Here is a 20,130-nt window from a genome sequence, read left to right as displayed (position 1 = left end):
AGAGAATAGGATAGGGGATTGGATAGGATAGTGGATAGGATAGGATAGAGGATAGGATAGGATAGAGGATAGGATAGGATAGAGGATAGGATAGGATAAAGGATAGAATAGGATTGAGGGTAAGATAGGATAGAGGATAGGATAGGATGGAGAACAGGATAGGATAGATGATATTATGGGAAAGAGGATAATATATGATAGAGGATACGATATTGTAGAGGATAGGATAGGATAGATGATATTATAGGAAAGGGGATAGGATATGATAGAGGATACGATATTATAGAGGATAGGATAGGATAGAGGATAGAATAGGATAGAGGATAGGATAGGATACAATATAGTATAGGATTGCGGATAAGATAGGATAGAGGATAGGATAGGATAGAGGATAGGACAGGATAGAGGATAGGATAGGGGGTTTGATAGGATAGAGGATAGGATACCATAGACGATAGGATAGGATAGAGGATAGGATAGGATAGAGGATAGGATAGGAGAGATGATATTATAGGAAAGGGGATATAATATGATAGAGGATACGATATTATAGAGGATAGGATAGGATAGAGGATAGGATAGGGGATTGGATAGGATAGGATAGAGGATAGGATAGGATAGAGCATAGGATAGGATAGATGATATTATAGGATAGAGGATACGATATTATAGAGGATAGGATAGCATAGAAGATACTATAGGATAGATGATATTATAGGAAAGAGGATAGGATGTGATAGATGATACGATATTATAGATGATAGGATAGGATAGAGGATAGGATAGGATGGAGGATATAATAGGATAGACGATAGGATAGGATTGAGGATAAGATAGGATAGAGGATAGGATAGGATAGGATAGAGAATAGGATAGGGGATTGGATAGGATAGTGGATAGGATAGGATAGAGAATAGGATAGGATAGAGGATAGGATAGGATACAGTATAGAGTAGGATTGAGGATAAGATAGGATACAGGATAGGATAGGATAGAGAATAGGATAGGATATATGATATTATAGGAAAGGGGATAGATATGATAGAGGATACGATATTATAGAGGATAGGATAGGATAGAGGATAGGATAGGATAGAGGCTAAGATAGGATAGAGAATAGGATAGGATAGAGAATAGGATAGGGGATTGGATAGGATAGAGGATAGGATAGGATAGAGAATAGGATAGGATAGCGGAAAGGATAGGATAGAGTATAGAGTAGGATTGAGGATAAGATAGGATACAGGATAGGATAGGATAGAGAATAGGATAGGATAGATGATATTATAGGATAGATGATACGATATTATAGAGGATGGGATGGCATAGAAGATACGATACGATAGATGATATTATAGGAAAGAGGATAGGATATGATAGAGGATACGATATTATAGAGGATAGGATAATATAGAGGATAGGATAGGATAGAGGATAGGATAGGATAGAGGATAGGATAGGATAGAGGATAGGATAGGATAGAGGATAGGATAGGATAGAGGATAGAATAGGATTGAGGATAAGATAGGATAGAGGATAGGATAGGATAGGATAGAGAATAGGATAGGGGATTGGATAGGATAGTGGATAGGATAGGATAGAGAATAGGATAGGATAGAGGATAGGATAGGATACAGTATAGAATAGGATTGAGGATAAGATAGGATACAGGATAGGATAGGATAGAGAATAGGATAGGATATATGATATTATAGGAAAGGGGATAGATATGATAGAGGATACGATATTATAGAGGATAGGATAGGATAGAGGATAGGATAGGATAGAGGCTAAGATAGGATAGAGAATAGGATAGGATAGAGAATAGGATAGGGGATTGGATAGGATAGAGGATAGGATAGGATAGAGAATAGGATAGGATAGCGGAAAGGATAGGATAGAGTATAGAGTAGGATTGAGGATAAGATAGGATACAGGATAGGATAGGATAGAGAATAGGATAGGATAGATGATATTATAGGATAGATGATACGATATTATAGAGGATGGGATGGCATAGAAGATACGATACGATAGATGATATTATAGGAAAGAGGATAGGATATGATAGAGGATACGATATTATAGAGGATAGGATAATATAGAGGATAGGATAGGATAGAGGATAGGATAGGATAGAGGATAGGATAGGATAGAGGATAGAATAGGATTGAGGATAAGATAGGATAGAGGATAGGATAGGATGGAGAATAGGATAGGATAGATGATATTATGGGAAAGAGGATAATATATGATAGAGGATACGATATTGTAGACGATAGGATGGGATAGATGATATTATAGGATAGAGGATAGGATAGGATAGAGGATGGAATAGGATAGATGATAATATAGGAATGAGGATAGGATATGATAGAGGATAGGATAGGATAGAGGATAGGATAGGATAGAGGATAGAATAGGATTCAGGATAAGATAGGATAGTGGATAGGATAGGATAGTATAGGGGATAGGATAGGATAGAGAATAGTATAGTATAGAGGATAGGATAGGATAGAGGATAGGATAGGATAGAGGATAGGATAGGATAGAGGATAGGATAGGATACAGGATAGAATAGGATTGAGGATAAGATAGGATAGAGGATAGGATAGGATAGGATAGAGAATAGGATAGGATAGATGATATTATAGGAAAGGGGATAGGATATGATAGAGGATACGATATTATAGAGGATAGGATAGGATAGAGGATAGGATAGGATAGAGGATAGGATAGGATACACGATAGTATAGGATTGCGGATAAGATAGGATAGAGGATAGGATAGGATAGAGGATAGGACAGGATACAGGATAGGATAGGGGGTTTGATAGGATTGAGGATAGGATACGATAGACGATAGGATAGGATAGAGGATAGGATAGGATAGAGGATAGGATAGGAGAGATGATATTATAGGAAAGGGGATAGGATATGATAGAGGATACGATATTATAGAGGATAGGATAGGATAGAGGATAGGATAGGATAGAGGATAGGATAGGATAGAGGATAGGATAGGATAGAGGATAGAATAGGATTGAGGATAAGATAGGATAGAGAATAGGATAGGATAGAGAATAGGATAGGGGATTGGATAGGATAGTGGATAGGATAGGATAGAGAATAGGATAGGATAGAGGATAGGATAGGATAGAGGATAGGATAGGATTAGGGATAGGGTAGGATAGAGGATAGAGTAGGATTGAGGATAAGATAGGATACAGGATAGGATAGGATAGAGAATACGATAGGATAGGATAGAGAATAGGATAGGATAGATTATATTATAGGAAAGGGGATAGGATATGATAGAGGATACGATATTATAGAGGATAGGATAGGATAGAGGATAGGATAGGATAGAGGATAGGATAGGATAGAGTATAGAGTAGGATTGAGGATAAGATAGGATACAGGATAGGATAGGATAGAGAATAGGATAGGATAGATGATATTATAGGATAGATGATACGATATTATAGAGGATAGGATTGCATAGAAGATACGTAACGATAGATGATATTATAGGAAAGAGGATAGGATATGATAGGGGATACGATATTATAGAGGATAGGATAAGATAGAGGATAGGATAGGATTGAGGATAAAATAGGATTCAGGATAAGATAGGATAGTGGATAGGATAGGATAGTATAGGGGATAAGATAGGATAGAGAATAGTATAGTATAGAGGATAGGATAGGATAGAGGATAGGATAGGATAGAGGATAGGATAGGATAGAGAATAGGATAGGATACAGGATAGTATAGGATTGCGGATAAGATAGGATAGAGGATAGGATAGGATAGAGGATAGTACAGGATAGAGGATAGGATAGGCTGTTTGATAGGATAGAGGATAGGATACGATAGACGATAGGATAGGATAGAGTATAGGATAGGATAGAGAATAGGATAGGATAGATAATATTATAGGAAAGAGGATAGGATATGATAGAGGATACGATATTATAGAGGATAGGATAATATAGAGGATAGGATAGGATAGAGGATAGGATAGGATAGAGGATAGGATAGGAGAGATGATATTATAGGAAAGGGGATAGGATATGATAGAGGATACGATATTATAGAGGATAGGATAGGATAGAGGATAGGATAGGATAGAGGATAAGATAGGATAGAGAATAGGATAGGATAGAGAATAGGATAGGGGATTGGATAGGATAGTGGATAGGATAGGATAGAGAATAGGATAGGATAGAGGATAGGATAGGATACAGTATAGAGTAGGATTGAGGATAAGATAGGATACAGGATAGGATAGGATAGAGAATAGGATAGGATAGATGATATTATAGGATAGATGATACGATATTATAGAGGATAGGATAGCATAGAAGATACGATACGATAGAAGATATTATAGGAAAGAGGATAGGATATGATAGAGGATACGATATTATAGAGGATAGGATAGGATAGAGGATAGGATAGGATTGAGGATAGAATAGGATTGAGGATAAGATAGGATAGAGGATACGATAGGATAGGATAGAGAATAGGATAGGATATATGATATTATAGGAAAGGGGATAGATATGATAGAGGATACGATATTATAGAGGATAGGATAGGATAGAGGATAGGATAGGATAGAGGCTAAGATAGGATAGAGAATAGGATAGGATAGAGAATAGGATAGGGGATTGGATAGGATAGAGGATAGGATAGGATAGAGAATAGGATAGGATAGCGGATAGGATAGGATAGAGTATAGAGTAGGATTGAGGATAAGATAGGATACAGGATAGGATAGGATAGAGAATAGTATAGGATAGCAGATATTATAGGATAGATGATACGATATTATAGAGGATAGGATAGCATAGAAGATACGATACGATAGATGATATTATAGGAAAGAGGATAGGATATGATAGAGGATACGATATTATACATGATAGGATAGGATAGAGGATAGGATAGGATTGAGGATAGAATAGGATTGAGGATAAGATAGGATAGTGGATAGGATAGGATAGTATAGGGGATAGGATAGGATAGAGGATAGTATAGTATAGAGGATAGGATAGGATAGAGGATAGAACAGAGGATGGGATAGGGGATTGGATAGGATAGAGGATAGGATGGGATTGAGGATAGATTAGGATAGAGAATAGGATAGGAAAAGTATAGAATAGGATTGAGGATAAGATAGGATAGAGGATAGGATAGGATAGAGAATAGGATAGGGGATTGGATAGGAGAGGATAGAGGATAGTATAGTATAGAGGATAGGATAGGATAGCGGATAGGATAGGATAGAGGATAGGATAGGATAGAGGATAGGATAGGATAGAGGATAGGATGAGATAAAGGATAGGATAGGGTTGAGGATAGGATTGGATAGAGGATAGGATAGGATAGATGATAGGAGAGGATAGAGGATAGGATAGGATAGAGGATAGGATAGGATAGAGGATAGGATAGGATAGGATAGAGGATAGGATGGGATAGAGGATAGGATAGGATGGAGGATAGGATAGGATAGAGGATAGGATAGGATAGAGGATAGGATAGGATAGAGGATACGATAGGATAGAGGATAGATAGCACAGAGGATAGGATGAGATAAAGGATAGGATAGGATTGAGGATAGGATAGGATAGAGGATAGGATAGGATAGAGGATAGGATAGGATAGAGAATAGGATATTATAGAGGATATTATAGAGTAGAGGATAGGATAGGATAGAGGATAGGATAGGATAGAGAATAGGATATTATAGAGGATATTATAGGGTAGAGGATAGGATAGGATGGAGGATAGGATAGGATAGAGGATGGGATGGAGGATAGGATAGGATAGAGGATAGGATAGGATAGAGGATAGGATTGGATATAGGATAGGATAGGATAGAGGATAGGATAGGATACAGGATAGTATAGGATTGCGGATAAGATAGGATAGAGGATAGGATAGGATAGAGGATAGGATAGGATAGAGGATAGGATAGGATAGAGGATAGGATAGGATAGAGGATAGGATAGGATAGAGGATAGAATAGGATTGAGGATAAGATAGGATAGAGGATAGGATAGGATGGGGAATAGGATAGGATAGATGATATTATGGGAAAGAGGATAATATATGATAGAGGATACGATATTGTAGAGGATAGGATAGGATAGATGATATTATAGGATAGAGGATACGATATTATAGAGGATAGGATAGGATTGGGGATAGGGGACGATAGAGGATAGGATAGGGGATTGTATAGGATAGAGGATAGGATAGGATAGAGGATAGGATAGGATAGTGTATAGGATATTGGATTGGATTGGATAGAGGATAGGATACGATACAGGATAGGATAGGATAGGATAGAGGATAGGATCGAATAGAGGATAGGATAGGGGATTGGATAGAGCATAGGATCGGATAGAGGATAGGATAGGGGATTGGATAGGATAGAGGATAGTATAGGATAGAGGATAGGATAGGATAGAGGATTGGATATAATAGAGGATAGGATCGGATAGAGGATAGGATAGGATAGAGGATAGGATAGGATAGAGGATAGAATAGGATTGAGGATAAGATAGGATAGAGGATAGGATAGGATAGTATAGAGAATAGGATAGGATAGATGATATTATAGGAAAGGGGATAGGATATGATAGAGGATACGATATTATAGAGGATAGGATAGGATATAGGATAGGATAGGATAGAGGATAGGATAGGATACAGGATAGTATAGGATTGCGGATAAGATAGGATAGAGGATAGGATAGGATAGAGGATAGGATAGGATAGAGGATAGGATAGGATAGAGGATAGGATAGGATAGAGGATAGGATAGGATAGAGGAAAGAATAGGATTGAGGATAAGATAGGATAGAGGATAGGATAGGATGGGGAATAGGATAGGATAGATGATATTATGGGAAAGAGGATAATATATGATAGAGGATACGATATTGTAGAGGATAGGATAGGATAGATGATATTATAGGATAGAGGATACGATATTATAGAGGATAGGATAGGATTGGGGATAGGGGACGATAGAGGATAGGATAGGGGATTGTATAGGATAGAGGATAGGATAGGATAGAGGATAGGATAGGATAGTGTATAGGATATTGGATTGGATTGGATAGAGGATAGGATACGATACAGGATAGGATAGGATAGGATAGAGGATAGGATCGAATAGAGGATAGGATAGGGGATTGGATAGAGCATAGGATCGGATAGAGGATAGGATAGGGGATTGGATAGGATAGAGGATAGTATAGGATAGAGGATAGGATAGGATAGAGGATTGGATATAATAGAGGATAGGATCGGATAGAGGATAGGATAGGATAGGACAGAGGATAGGATAGGATAGAGGATAGTATAGTATAGAGGATAGGATAGGATAGTGGATACGATAGGATAGAGGATAGGATAGGATGGCATAGGGGATAGGATAGGATAGAGGATAGTATAGTATAGAGGATAGAATAGGATAGAGGATAGGATAGGATAGAGGATAGGATAGGGGATTGGCTAGGATAGAGGATAGGATTGGATAGAGGATATAACAGGATAGAGGATAGGATAGGAGAGAGGATAGGTTAGGATAGAGGATAGTATAGGGTAGAGTATAGGATAGGATAGAGGATGGGATAGGATAGAGGATACAATTGGATAGAGGATAGGATAGGATAGAGGATATTATAGGATAGAGGATAGTATAGAATAGAGGATAGGATAGGATAGAGGATGGGATAGGATAGAGTATACGATAGAATAGAGGATGGGATAGGATAGAGGATAGAGGATAGGATATAGGATAGGATAGAGGATTGGATAGGATAGAGGATACTATAGGATAGAGGATAGGATAGGATAGAGGATATTATAGGATAGAGGATAGTATAGAATAGAGGATAGGATAGGATAGAGGATAGGATAGGATTGGGGATAGGGTAGGATAGAGGATAGGACAGGATAGAGGATAGGATAGGATAGAGGATATTATAGGATAGAGGATAGTATAGAATAGAGGATAGGATAGGATAGAGTATGGGATAGGATAGAGTATACGATAGAATAGAGGATGGGATAGGATAGAGGATAGAATAGGATTGAGGATAAGATAGGATAGAGGATAGGATAGGATAGAGGATAGAATAGGAGTGAGGATAAGATAGGATAAAGGATAGGATAGAATAGAGAATTGGATAGGGCATTGGATAGGATAGAGGATAGGATAGGATTGAGGATAGGATAGGAAAGAGGATAGGATAGTAAAGAGGATGGGATAGGATAGAGGATACGATAGAGGATTGGATAGTATAAAGGATAGGATAGGATAGAGGATAGGATAGGATTGAGGATAGGATAGGATAGAGGATACGATAGAGGATTGGATAAAATAAAGGACAGGATAGGATAGAGTATAGGATAGGATAGAGGATATTATAGGATAGAGGATAGTATAGAATAGAGGATAGGATAGGATAGAGGATAGGATAGGATTGGGGATAGGGTAGTGTAGCGGCCAGCCTGGGACATCTGGTTATGGCATGGGTACTGCTTTACGCTCTTGGAACGTGACTTTGGGGGTTTTTAGAAATTAGGTACGGAGTGGCCTTGTCACCGTTATAGCTAATGTCCCATTCCTGTCCGTTCCCAGGGCGTAGCACTTGTATATAGCTTTCTAGGCCCATGCCATAAATCTGCCGGGGGTCCCATCCTGCCCTTCTCTAGTTTCGCACTTGACGATTGCCGGACGCCCTGGGTGTTTCCCAGGCTCTGGCAACTCTTCACCCGTGGTGAGTGGTTGATGGCCCTTGGTTCATCAGGATGGCCTTGGGGCCATCAGGATGTTCCTCGGTCCCATCTTCCACTTTCCAACCGTCCAACCCCCAATTGGTCCTCGTCTTGGCCAATCCGGGATATCTATCGGCATCCAGGGAAGGGAGGAAAGTCCCGAAGTAGAGGGAGGATCTACCCTTACGTGGGTTCTTGGCTCGATCCTCCCAATCAATTGGCTTCCAAGCACGCTAGAGAAAACGACTTTTCCTAGCTGCTCTCCTGTACTCTATTCATTTTTGTATTCGGTTACGGCTCAAATCAATCTTGTAAATACAGTCCACTGCTTTAGTTCTGTTACACTTGGTCTCCTTTCTTACAAGAGGAAACTCCCATCCTTAGTCGACACATCGCGTGTAAATCCACATCAAAGGCTCGAACATCCTTCGGGATAATCACGAGCAATCAACATTTGGTCCTTCGAGCCGGATACTCGAATAAGTTCGTGCTTCACGGAAGACAAGGAGTCTTGCTGCTGCCATTTCGTGTCCGACTGGACAATCCTCATTGGGCTGCAGCATTTTGGGACTACCAGGAGACTACGGGACTGTAGCTGCCGTCATCAAGCCTGCAGTTTCCAGGAAGGCGTTTGCGTGCCCAAGACGTACTTGGAACACGGCCGCTCTCTGGAACTAGCTGACTGCCAGGAACCGACGAGCATCCCGTGAGACGATCCTGCTGAAGTTGTTTGTTAGCGCTGATCCACTCCTGTCATTCTCCGTAAGTTTTTCCTTGGTTTTAACTTGAGTTCGCAATAGTGTACAAGTATGGAAGCTCAATTCAAAGGTTTAATTTCCGAACGCGGGGCCGCTAAGGCTAAGCTGACAATTTTTAGAAAGTTCGTAGAGTCAGCCGATGTCAACGCGGACATAGTATCTTTCGAGAAGCGCGTTCGAACAAATGAGGGTCTATACGACAAATTTGATAGAATTCAAACGCAAATTGAAGCATCCGTCGTAGGAACTCCTGCATTGGAAACGCATCTTGCTGAGCGTGAGCAATTTGAAAACACGTATTTTAACACTCTTTCTCACGCCGAAACACGATTGATTGCTGCTCGCGGTGAATCTGCAAGTAATAGTGCATCAACTAGCAATCCTACTCCTACGCCTTCAGATTCGTACCCCGCGATTCGTTTGCCCGTAATAAAGATTCCCACCTTCGATGGCAATTATAGTCAGTGGATTCGATTTCGGGACACTTTCACATCACTAGTTCACGACTGCGACAAATTGAACGACATAGATCGATTCAACTATTTAGTTTCTTCGTTGTCCGGTCCGGCTGCGCGAATACTAGAGTCATTTGGTGTGTCAGCCACAAATTACAAGTTAGCTTGGTCGCGTTTAAGGCAGAGGTACGACGACCCTAAATTTCTAGTAGCCCATCATGTCAATTCACTCCTAGACCTCGAGCCATTATCTAGAAAGAGCAGCGGAAAGGCTCTTAGTGAATTTGTGGATAGCGCGGTAAACAATGTTCGCGCATTAGAGTCTTTGCTAAATCCAGCAGAAATTTGGGATGCACTCATTAGCACGTACTTAGCAAGAAAGTTGGATACCGCTTCGCTAGATGATTGGGAGAAACGCACTATGGAGTCAAAGGTCCTCCCATCTTTCAACGATTTCGCTGCATTCTTAGAAACGCGGTCGCAATACTTAGAGCGCAGGGACAGTAGCAAGCCATCCGTTGCTATTGCCGTTAGCGATCGCACTCCCTTCCCAAGGAACCGTGAAATTAGTAAGAAACCATTCGTAGCAACATCGCACGTCGCTAGCAAATCTAGCAAATGTGGGCTATGCGACGGCGAGCATGCGTTGCAAAATTGTACTAAGCTATTAGCCATGTCCCATGTGGAAAGACATGCTGCCTTAAAAAGGGCACGGGTGTGTTTCAATTGTCTCGGTATGGGGCACAGCGTTAAGAGTTGCACGCGCGGCAACTGTAGAAAATGTGGTAAGAAACACCACACATTGTTGCATCGAGAGGAGGCCATTTCTGTTCCTGAGCATCAAACAGAAGAATCTCCCTCCTCATCTCATGTAGGGCACGCATGCCACACTAGCTCGGCAAATCTTGAAGCCGAATATGTAGTCCTTTCTACCGCGGTGGTTTACGTCACGGATAGTAAGGGTAGAAAGCACAAATGCCGCGCGCTATTAGATTCGGGTTCTCAAATAAACTCAATCAGTCAGAATTTGGCACAAAAACTAGACCTTCCACATCGTACAATAAATACATCTATTAGCGGGTTTAACAGTTCAAAGACCAGAATCAGGTCATCAATAGAGTTAAAAATGTCGTCCATCCGCGGTAATTTCTCGTCCAGCCTGTCATGCTTAGTGGTCCAGGACATTACCGAAAACATGCCGAATGTGCCATTGCACAGATTCAACGTTCCCGTTCCTCCTGGGACTTATCCCGCGGATCCCGAGTTTTATTCATCGGGTAGAATAGATTTGTTAATTGGTGCAGGTATCTTTTGGAATCTGCTGTGCGTAGGCCAAGTCAAAATCGGGCTTGGCAACCTAGCTTGGCAAAAAACTCGTTTGGGATGGATTCTGGGAGGCCAGCTTTCCTGGTCAAGCCCAAAGGACAAGTGTCGTTCAGGTCGCACTTGTAATCTGATTAGCAACACCGAATTGCATAATTCCATGACTCGCTTCTGGGAAGTAGACGAGGCTTGCGATATAAAGCCGGTAGTTTTAGAGACGGATATTTGTGAGCAGCACTTCGTAAAAAATACCACGCGAGATGATCACGGTCGGTTTATCGTGGCAATCCCATTCAATAATCGACTACTAGAATTAGGAGAATCTCGTGCTCAGGCCGAAAGGCGTTTACTTAACTTAGAGCGGAAATTCCGCAAAAATCCGGACCTTCGCACAGAATATTCAAATTTCATTCGTGAATATTTAGAATTAGGCCACATGAATAGAATAGATGAAGTTTCCGCTGCCACAATTTCCAATTGCTTCTATCTGCCTCACCATGCGGTCTTCAAGGACTCTAGTACGACCACTAAGCTTCGCGTAGTTTTCGACGGCTCGGCGAAATCGACAACAGGGATTTCGCGCAATGATGCGGAGTTAGTCGGTCCGATAGTACAGGACGAGCTTTTTAGCATCCTATTGCGTTTTAGGAAATTCAAAATAGTTCTATCCGCCGACATCGCCAAGATGTACAGGCAAGTTCTAGTTAGAAAAGAGGACCGTAGGTACCAATTGATTCTTTGGCGGTTTAGGGAAGAGGATAACATAGATACCTATTCTCTTAACACGGTAACTTACGGTACGGCCTCCGCCTCATACCTGGCAACCCGCGCTCTACATCAAGTAGGCATAGACTGCGCGCGCTCATCTCCCCATGCTAGCGACGTAATATTACATGATTTTTACGTCGACGATTTGCTCACTGGTTGTGACACGGTAGATGAAGCCATCGCATTGCGTGAATCGCTCGAAAGGATCCTAGCCAAGGCCGGTTTTTCCTTGCGAAAATGGGCAAGCAACGATCCTAAATCAATTGGACACGTTAGCGGCGTGACACAGAACTTAGAATTTAGAATCTTGGACAAAGAGCCGAAAACACTCGGGCTATTGTGGTCTGTGTCCTCCGACCAATTATCTTATAGTGCGCAAATTAGAAAACATACTAGAATCACAAAGCGTAACATCTTGGCTGAAATAGCGCAAATATTCGACCCCTTGGGCCTCATCGGCCCTGTTATAGTTAAATCAAAGCTTTTCATGCAAGAACTTTGGCAGATGAAGGTTGGTTGGGATGAAACCCTCTCCCAAGATCTTCATCTGCGATGGTTGAATTTCAGAACTGAACTAGATGAACTTTCGTCGGTCAAAATTCCTCGACTCGCTCTGTTTTCGAACTTGGATATAGAAATCCACGGTTTTTCAGACGCGTCGGAAAAGGCTTATGGGGCCGCAGTCTATGTCCGTTCGCGTAGAAGCGACGGCACTTGGGTCGCGAGGCTATTATGTGCGAAGTCTCGGGTCGCGCCATTGAAGAGCGTAAGCATTCCCAGATTAGAATTGTGCGGTGCGTTGCTAATGGCCCAATTAATAGAAAAGGTTAGGCGATCCCTTCGCATTGTCTCTATGCGTGAATATTGTTGGACTGACAGCCAAATAGTACTTGCTTGGCTTGCCGAAAGACCGTGCCGATGGAAGGTATTTGTTGCCAATCGCGCTGCCGAAATTCACAAACTCACTGCATCTTCGACCTGGAAGCATGTACGTACCGCGGATAATCCTGCTGACATTTTGTCTCGCGGCTCTAGCGCACCCTTGCTTATAGGGCATGATTTGTGGTGGTATGGTCCAAGCTGGCTATCGCTGGACGCCAAGGATTGGCCCATACCGGACGCTAGTATAGTTGACGTGCCTGACGCTCGCCCCATGTCTATAGTTCAGTTGAGCGTCACCACAAATCGTAGCCCACTCATAGTAAAATTATTAGAGAGATTTTCTTCGTACGACAAGCTACTTCGTGTCATAGCATACCTATTTAGATTTCCAACAAACTGTAGAAATGCACACGGCTCTTCAACGGGTCATCGTGGCTCTCCATCCGTTTCGGAGTTGACTTCGGCCGAACGGGTCTTGATTCGAGCTGCCCATGCCCATTACTTTGACAGTGATTATCGCAGCCTGGCGCAACAAAGGGAAATAAACAAAAACAGTCCCCTAATATCTTTGCACCCCTATCTTGATGAGCACGGGCTCATTAGGGTGGGCGGCAGATTGGAAAATGCTCCTGTTCCGTACGAACAGAAACACCCCATAGTTATACCGAAGTCGGGTCCACTGGCGGAATTAATCGTCCGCAGGGAACATTTTCGTCTATTGCACGCCGGAGGTCAACAAACCTTAGCCTCTCTTCATTCAAGATATTGGATCATCTCAGGTAGGCGGATTGTTCGAAAGGTACTGCGTCGCTGCGTCACCTGTTTTAGGACAGGTCCCGTCAGCGCGCAGCCCCTGATGGGCAATCTACCTGCCGACCGGGTTACACCTGCTAGGCCTTTCCATACCTGCGGAGTCGATTATGCCGGTCCTTTGCTAGTGGTTGACCGCGGACGCTCGCGTACGGCTCGGAAGGCGTACATCTGTATTTTTGTTTGTATGGCCACAAAGGCCATTCACCTAGAACTCGCAGTTGACCTTACTACGGATGCTTTTATTAGCTGTCTTCGCAGATTTATTGCTCGCCGGGGTAAATGTAAGGTAATTCACTCCGATAACGGGACAAATTTTGTTGGGGCTAGGAATGAGCTTAGAGAGTTGGGTGCATTAATAGGCTCCGAGGCACACAATTGCACAATATCTGCGTTATTGGCAAAGGAGCAGATAGAGTGGCGTCTTATACCACCTCGTGCTCCTCACTTCGGTGGCTTATGGGAGCGCGGCGTCCGCTCGGTCAAGACGCACCTAAAACGAATAGTGGGTGAGCAGCGGCTCACGTTTGATGAACTGTACACGTTGCTTACTCAGGTTGAAGCTTGTCTAAATTCCCGCCCAATACATCCATTATCCGCTGATCCTTCCGATCTGAATCCCTTGACTCCCGGGCACTTCCTTATTGGTGATGCGTTGACCGCACTTCCTCAGGTCGACCTCACAGCTGTTCGCCAGAACAGGCTTTGTCGGTTTCAGCTAGTACAACAAATGCTGCAACATTTTTGGAAGCGCTGGTGCCGGGAGTATTTGAACGGGCTGCAGCAGCGACATAAATGGAAGGTCGACTCTCCTGTCGAGCCTAGGACTGGAGCCATGGTCCTCATCCAGGAGGACAACCTGCCTCCAATGAAATGGATGTTGGGACGCATCTTGGAGCTTCATCCAGGCCAGGACGGGAAGACACGTGTTGTTTCCCTTCGGACGGCGTCTGGCACTTTGAAGAGGCCCGTCACCAAAATTTGTTTTTTGCCGATCGCGGAAAATGATTCTGAGTCCCTTCTGTAATATTTGATTCAGTTGATCACTGTATATACTTCGTTCATTGTATTAGTTGACATCTTATATCCCGCTTTTCGTTTCCTTAGTATCTTGCGTGTATATCTGATTTAGTTTAAATGTTACTCAATGTATATATTTCGTTCTTTGTATTAGTCGACATCTTTTATGTTCCGCTTGTCATTTCCTTTGTTAGTATTTTGCTTTGCGTTGTTCTTAGCTCTTAGCTCTTAGTTCTTAGTTCTTAGCTCTTAGTTCCTTGGTTATTCTATCATGCTTTCTTGCTTTGGTTTTGTTGTTAGTTATTAGCTGTTCATTGTTACCTTTGTAGTCACTTTTGTACGGTTCTATCCTCCCTCCCTATTAGTTGCCCATTTCGATTGAACTCCGTGAGTTCAAGGTGGGCGGTATGTAGCGGCCAGCCTGGGACATCTGGTTATGGCATGGGTACTGCTTTACGCTCTTGGAACGTGACTTTGGGGGTTTTTAGAAATTAGGTACGGAGTGGCCTTGTCACCGTTTTAGCTAATGTCCCATTCCTGTCCGTTCCCAGGGCGTAGCACTTGTATATAGCTTTCTAGGCCCATGCCATAAATCTGCCGGGGGTCCCATCCTGCCCTTCTCTAGTTTCGCACTTGACGATTGCCAGACGCCCTGGGTGTTTCCCAGGCTCTGGCAACTCTTCACCCGTGGTGAGTGGTTGATGGCCCTTGGTTCATCAGGATGGCCTTGGGGCCATCAGGATGTTCCTCGGTCCCATCTTCCACTTTCCAACCGTCCAACCCCCAATTGGTCCTCGTCTTGGCCAATCCGGGATATCTATCGGCATCCAGGGAAGGGAGGAAAGTCCCGAAGTAGAGGGAGGATCTACCCTTACGTGGGTTCTTGGCTCGATCCTCCCAATCAATTGGCTTCCAAGCACGCTAGAGAAAACGACTTTTCCTAGCTGCTCTCCTGTACTCTATTCATTTTTGTATTCGGTTACGGCTCAAATCAATCTTGTAAATACAGTCCACTGCTTTAGTTCTGTTACACTTGGTCTCCTTTCTTACAAGAGGAAACTCCCATCCTTAGTCGACACATCGCGTGTAAATCCACATCAAAGGCTCGAACATCCTTCGGGATAATCACGAGCAATCAACAGGTAGGATAGAGGATAGGACAGGATAGAGGATAGGATAGGATAGAGGATATTATAGGATAGAGGATAGTATAGAATAGAGGATAGGATAGGATAGAGTATGGGATAGGATAGAGTATACGATAGAATAGAGGATGGGATAGGATAGAGGATAGAATAGGATTGAGGATAAGATAGGATAGAGGATAGGATAGGATAGAGGATAGAATAGGAGTGAGGATAAGATAGGATAAAGGATAGGATAGAATAGAGAATTGGATAGGGCATTGGATAGGATAGAGGATAGGATAGGATTGAGGATAGGATAGGAAAGAGGATAGGATAGTAAAGAGGATGGGATAGGATAGAGGATACGATAGAGGATTGGATAGTATAAAGGATAGGATAGGATAGAGGATAGGATAGGATTGAGGATAGGATAGGATAGAGGATACGATAGAGGATTGGATAAAATAAAGGACAGGATAGGATAGAGTATAGGATAGGATAGAGGATAGGATAGGATTGAGGATAGGATAGGATAGGATAGGATAGAGGATAGGATGAGATAAAGGATAGGATATGGTTGAGGATAGGATTGGATAGAGGATAGGATAGGATAGATGGTAGGAGAGGATAGAGGATAGGATAGGATAGAGGATAGTATAGGATAGAGGATAGGATAGGATAGGATAGAGGATAGGATGGGATAGAGGATAGGATAGGATGGAGGATAGGATAGGATAGAGGATAGGATAGGATAGAGGATAGGATAGGATAGAGGATACGATAGGATAGAGGATACGATAGGATAGAGGATACGATATGATAGGCGATATGATAGGATAGAGGACAGGATAGGATAGTATAGTGGATAGGATAGGATAGAGGATAGGATAGGATAGAGGATAGATAGCATAGAGGATAGGATGAGATAAAGGATAGGATAGGATAGGATAGAGGATAGGATAGGATAGAGAATAGGATATTATAGAGGATATTATAGAGTAGAGGATAGGATAGGATAGAGGATAGGATAGGATAGAGGATAGGATAGGATAGTGAATAGGATATAGGATTGGATTGGATAGAGGATAGGATACGATAGAGGATAGGATAGGTTAGGATAGAGAATAGGATAGCATGGATGTGATTATAGGATAGAGGACAGGATAGGATAGAGGATACGATATTATAGAGGTTAGGATAGGATAGAGTATATTATAGGATAGAGGATAGGATAGTATAGAGGATAGAATAGGATAGAGGATTGGATACGATTTGAGGATAGGATAGGATAGAGGATAGGATAGGAATGAGGATAGGGTAGGATAGAGGATAGGATATGATAGGATAGAGAATAGTATAGGATAGATGATATTATATGATAGAGGATACGATATTATAGAGGATAGGATAGGATAGAGTATAGGATAGGATAGAGTATAGGATAGGATAGAGGATCAGATAGGATAGAGGATAGGGTAGGATAGAGCATACGATATGATAGAGGATAGGATAGAGGATAGGTTAGGATAAAGGATAGGATAGGGTAGAAGATCGGACAGAGGATAGGATAGAGGATAGGATACGATATATGATATTATCAGATAGAGGATAGGATAGGATAGAGGATAGTATAGAATAGAGGATAGGATAGGATAGAGGATGGGATAGGATAGAGTATACGATAGAATAGAGGATGGGATAGGATAGAGGATAGAGGATAGGATATAGGATAGGATAGAGGATTGGATAGGATAGAGGATACTATAGGATAGAGGATAGGATAGGATAGAGGATATTATAGGATAGAGGATAGTATAGAATAGAGGATAGGATAGGATAGAGGATAGGATAGGATTGGGGATAGGGTAGGATAGAGGATAGGACAGGATAGAGGATAGGATAGGATAGAGGATATTATAGGATAGAGGATAGTATAGAATAGAGGATAGGATAGGATAGAGTATGGGATAGGATAGAGTATACGATAGAATACAGGATGGGATAGGATAGGGGATAGAATAGGATTGAGGATAAGATAGGATAGAGGATAGGATAGGATAGAGGATAGAATAGGAGTGAGGATAAGATAGGATAAAGGATAGGATAGAATAGAGAATAGGATAGGGCATTGGATAGGATAGAGGATAGGATAGGATTGAGGATAGGATAGGAAAGAGGATAGGATAGTAAAGAGGATGGGATAGGATAGAGGATACGATAGAGGATTGGATAAAATAAAGGACAGGATAGGATAGAGTATAGGATAGGATAGAGGATAGGATAGGATTGAGGATAGGATAGGATAGGATAGGATAGAGGATAGGATGAGATAAAGGATAGGATAGGGTTGAGGATAGGATTGGATAGAGGATAGGATAGGATAGATGGTAGGAGAGGATAGAGGATAGGATAGGATAGAGGATAGTATAGGATAGAGGATAGGATAGGATAGGATAGAGGATAGGATGGGATAGAGGATAGGATAGGATGGAGGATAGGATAGGATAGAGGATAGGATAGGATAGAGGATAGGATAGGATAGAGGATACGATAGGATAGAGGATACGATAGGATAGAGGATACGATATGATAGGCGATATGATAGGATAGAGGACAGGATAGGATAGTATAGTGGATAGGATAGGATAGAGGATAGGATAGGATAGAGGATAGATAGCATAGTGGATAGGATGAGATAAAGGATAGGATAGGATAGGATAGAGGATAGGATAGGATAGAGAATAGGATATTATAGAGGATATTATAGAGTAGAGGATAGGATAGGATAGAGGATAGGATAGGATAGAGAATAGGATATTATAGAGGATATTATAGGGTAGAGGATAGGATAGGATGGAGGATAGGATAGGATAGAGGATAGGATGGAGGATAGGATAGGATAGAGGATAGGATAGGATAGAGGATAGGATTGGATAGAGGATAGGATAGGATAGAGGATGGGATAGGATTGAGGAAAGGATAGGATAGAGGATAGGATAGGATAGAGGATAGGATAGGATGGAGGACAGGAGACGATAGAGGACAGGAGACGATAGAGGAGTGAGGATAGGGTAGAGGATAGGATAGGATACAGGATAGGATAGGATAGAGGGTAGGATAGACCATAGGATCGGATATAGGATAGGATAGGGGATTGGATAGGATAGAGGATAGGATAGGATAGAGGATAGGATAGGATAGAGCATACGATATGATAGAGGATAGGATAGAGGATAGGTTAGGATAAAGGATAGGATAGGGTAGAAGATCGGACAGAGGATAGGATAGAGGATAGGATACGATATATGATATTATCAGATAGAGGATAGGATAGGATAGTGCATACGATATTATAGAGGATAGGATAAGATGGAGGATAGGATAGGATAGAGGATATGATATTATAGAGGATGGGATAAGATAGAGGATACGATAGGATAGAGGATACGATATTATAGAGGATAGGATAAGATAGAAGATAGGATAGGATAGAGGATAGGATAGGATAGATAATAGGACAGGATATATGATATTATGGGAAAGAGGATAGGATATGATAGAGGATAGGATAGGATTGAGCAAAGGTTAGGATAGAGGATAGGATAGGATAGAGAATATTATAGGATACATGATATTATATGATAGAGGATAGGATAGGGGATTTGATAGGATATAGGATGGGATAGGATAGAGGATAGTATATAATACAGTCTAGGATAGGATTGAAGATGGGACGGGATAGAGGATGGGATATCGGATTGGATAGGATAGACGATAGGATGGGATAGAGGATAGGATAGGATAGAGGATAGGATAGGATTGAGCAAAGGTTAGGATAGAGGATACGGTAGAGGATTGGATATCACTGAGGTTAGGAAAGAGGATAGGATAGGGTATTGGATAGGATTGAGGATAGGATAGGATAGAGAATATTATTGGATACATGATATTATATGATAGAGGATAGGATAGGGGATTTGATAGGATATAGGATAGGATAGGATAGAGGATAGTATATAATACAGTCTAGGATAGGATTGAAGATGGGACGGGATAGAGGATGGGATATCGGATTGGATAGGATAGACGATAGGATGGGATAGAGGATAGGATAGGATAGCGGATAATATAGGATAGTGGATAGGATAGGATAGTATAGGGGATAGGATAGGATAGAGGATAGTAT

The 20,130-nt window shown here is 41.8% G+C and overlaps 1 protein-coding gene across 1 annotated transcript; it reads left to right on the top strand.

Moving 5' to 3' along the window:
- Positions 1–9,610: 9,610 nt before the first annotated feature.
- Positions 9,611–14,824, top strand: LOC143363802 (uncharacterized). The gene has a single exon (XM_076804336.1). The coding sequence runs from the start codon at positions 9,611–9,613 to the stop codon at positions 14,822–14,824; it is 5,214 nt and encodes a 1,737-aa protein (XP_076660451.1).
- The last annotated feature ends 5,306 nt before the right edge of the window (positions 14,825–20,130 follow it).

This window comes from Halictus rubicundus, unplaced genomic scaffold (genome assembly GCF_050948215.1).
Source record: "Halictus rubicundus isolate RS-2024b unplaced genomic scaffold, iyHalRubi1_principal scaffold0133, whole genome shotgun sequence".
NCBI lineage: Eukaryota > Metazoa > Arthropoda > Insecta > Hymenoptera > Halictidae > Halictus > Halictus rubicundus.
The sequence above is the reverse complement of the archived record's forward strand: the minus strand, read 5'-3'. Positions and strand labels throughout refer to the sequence as shown.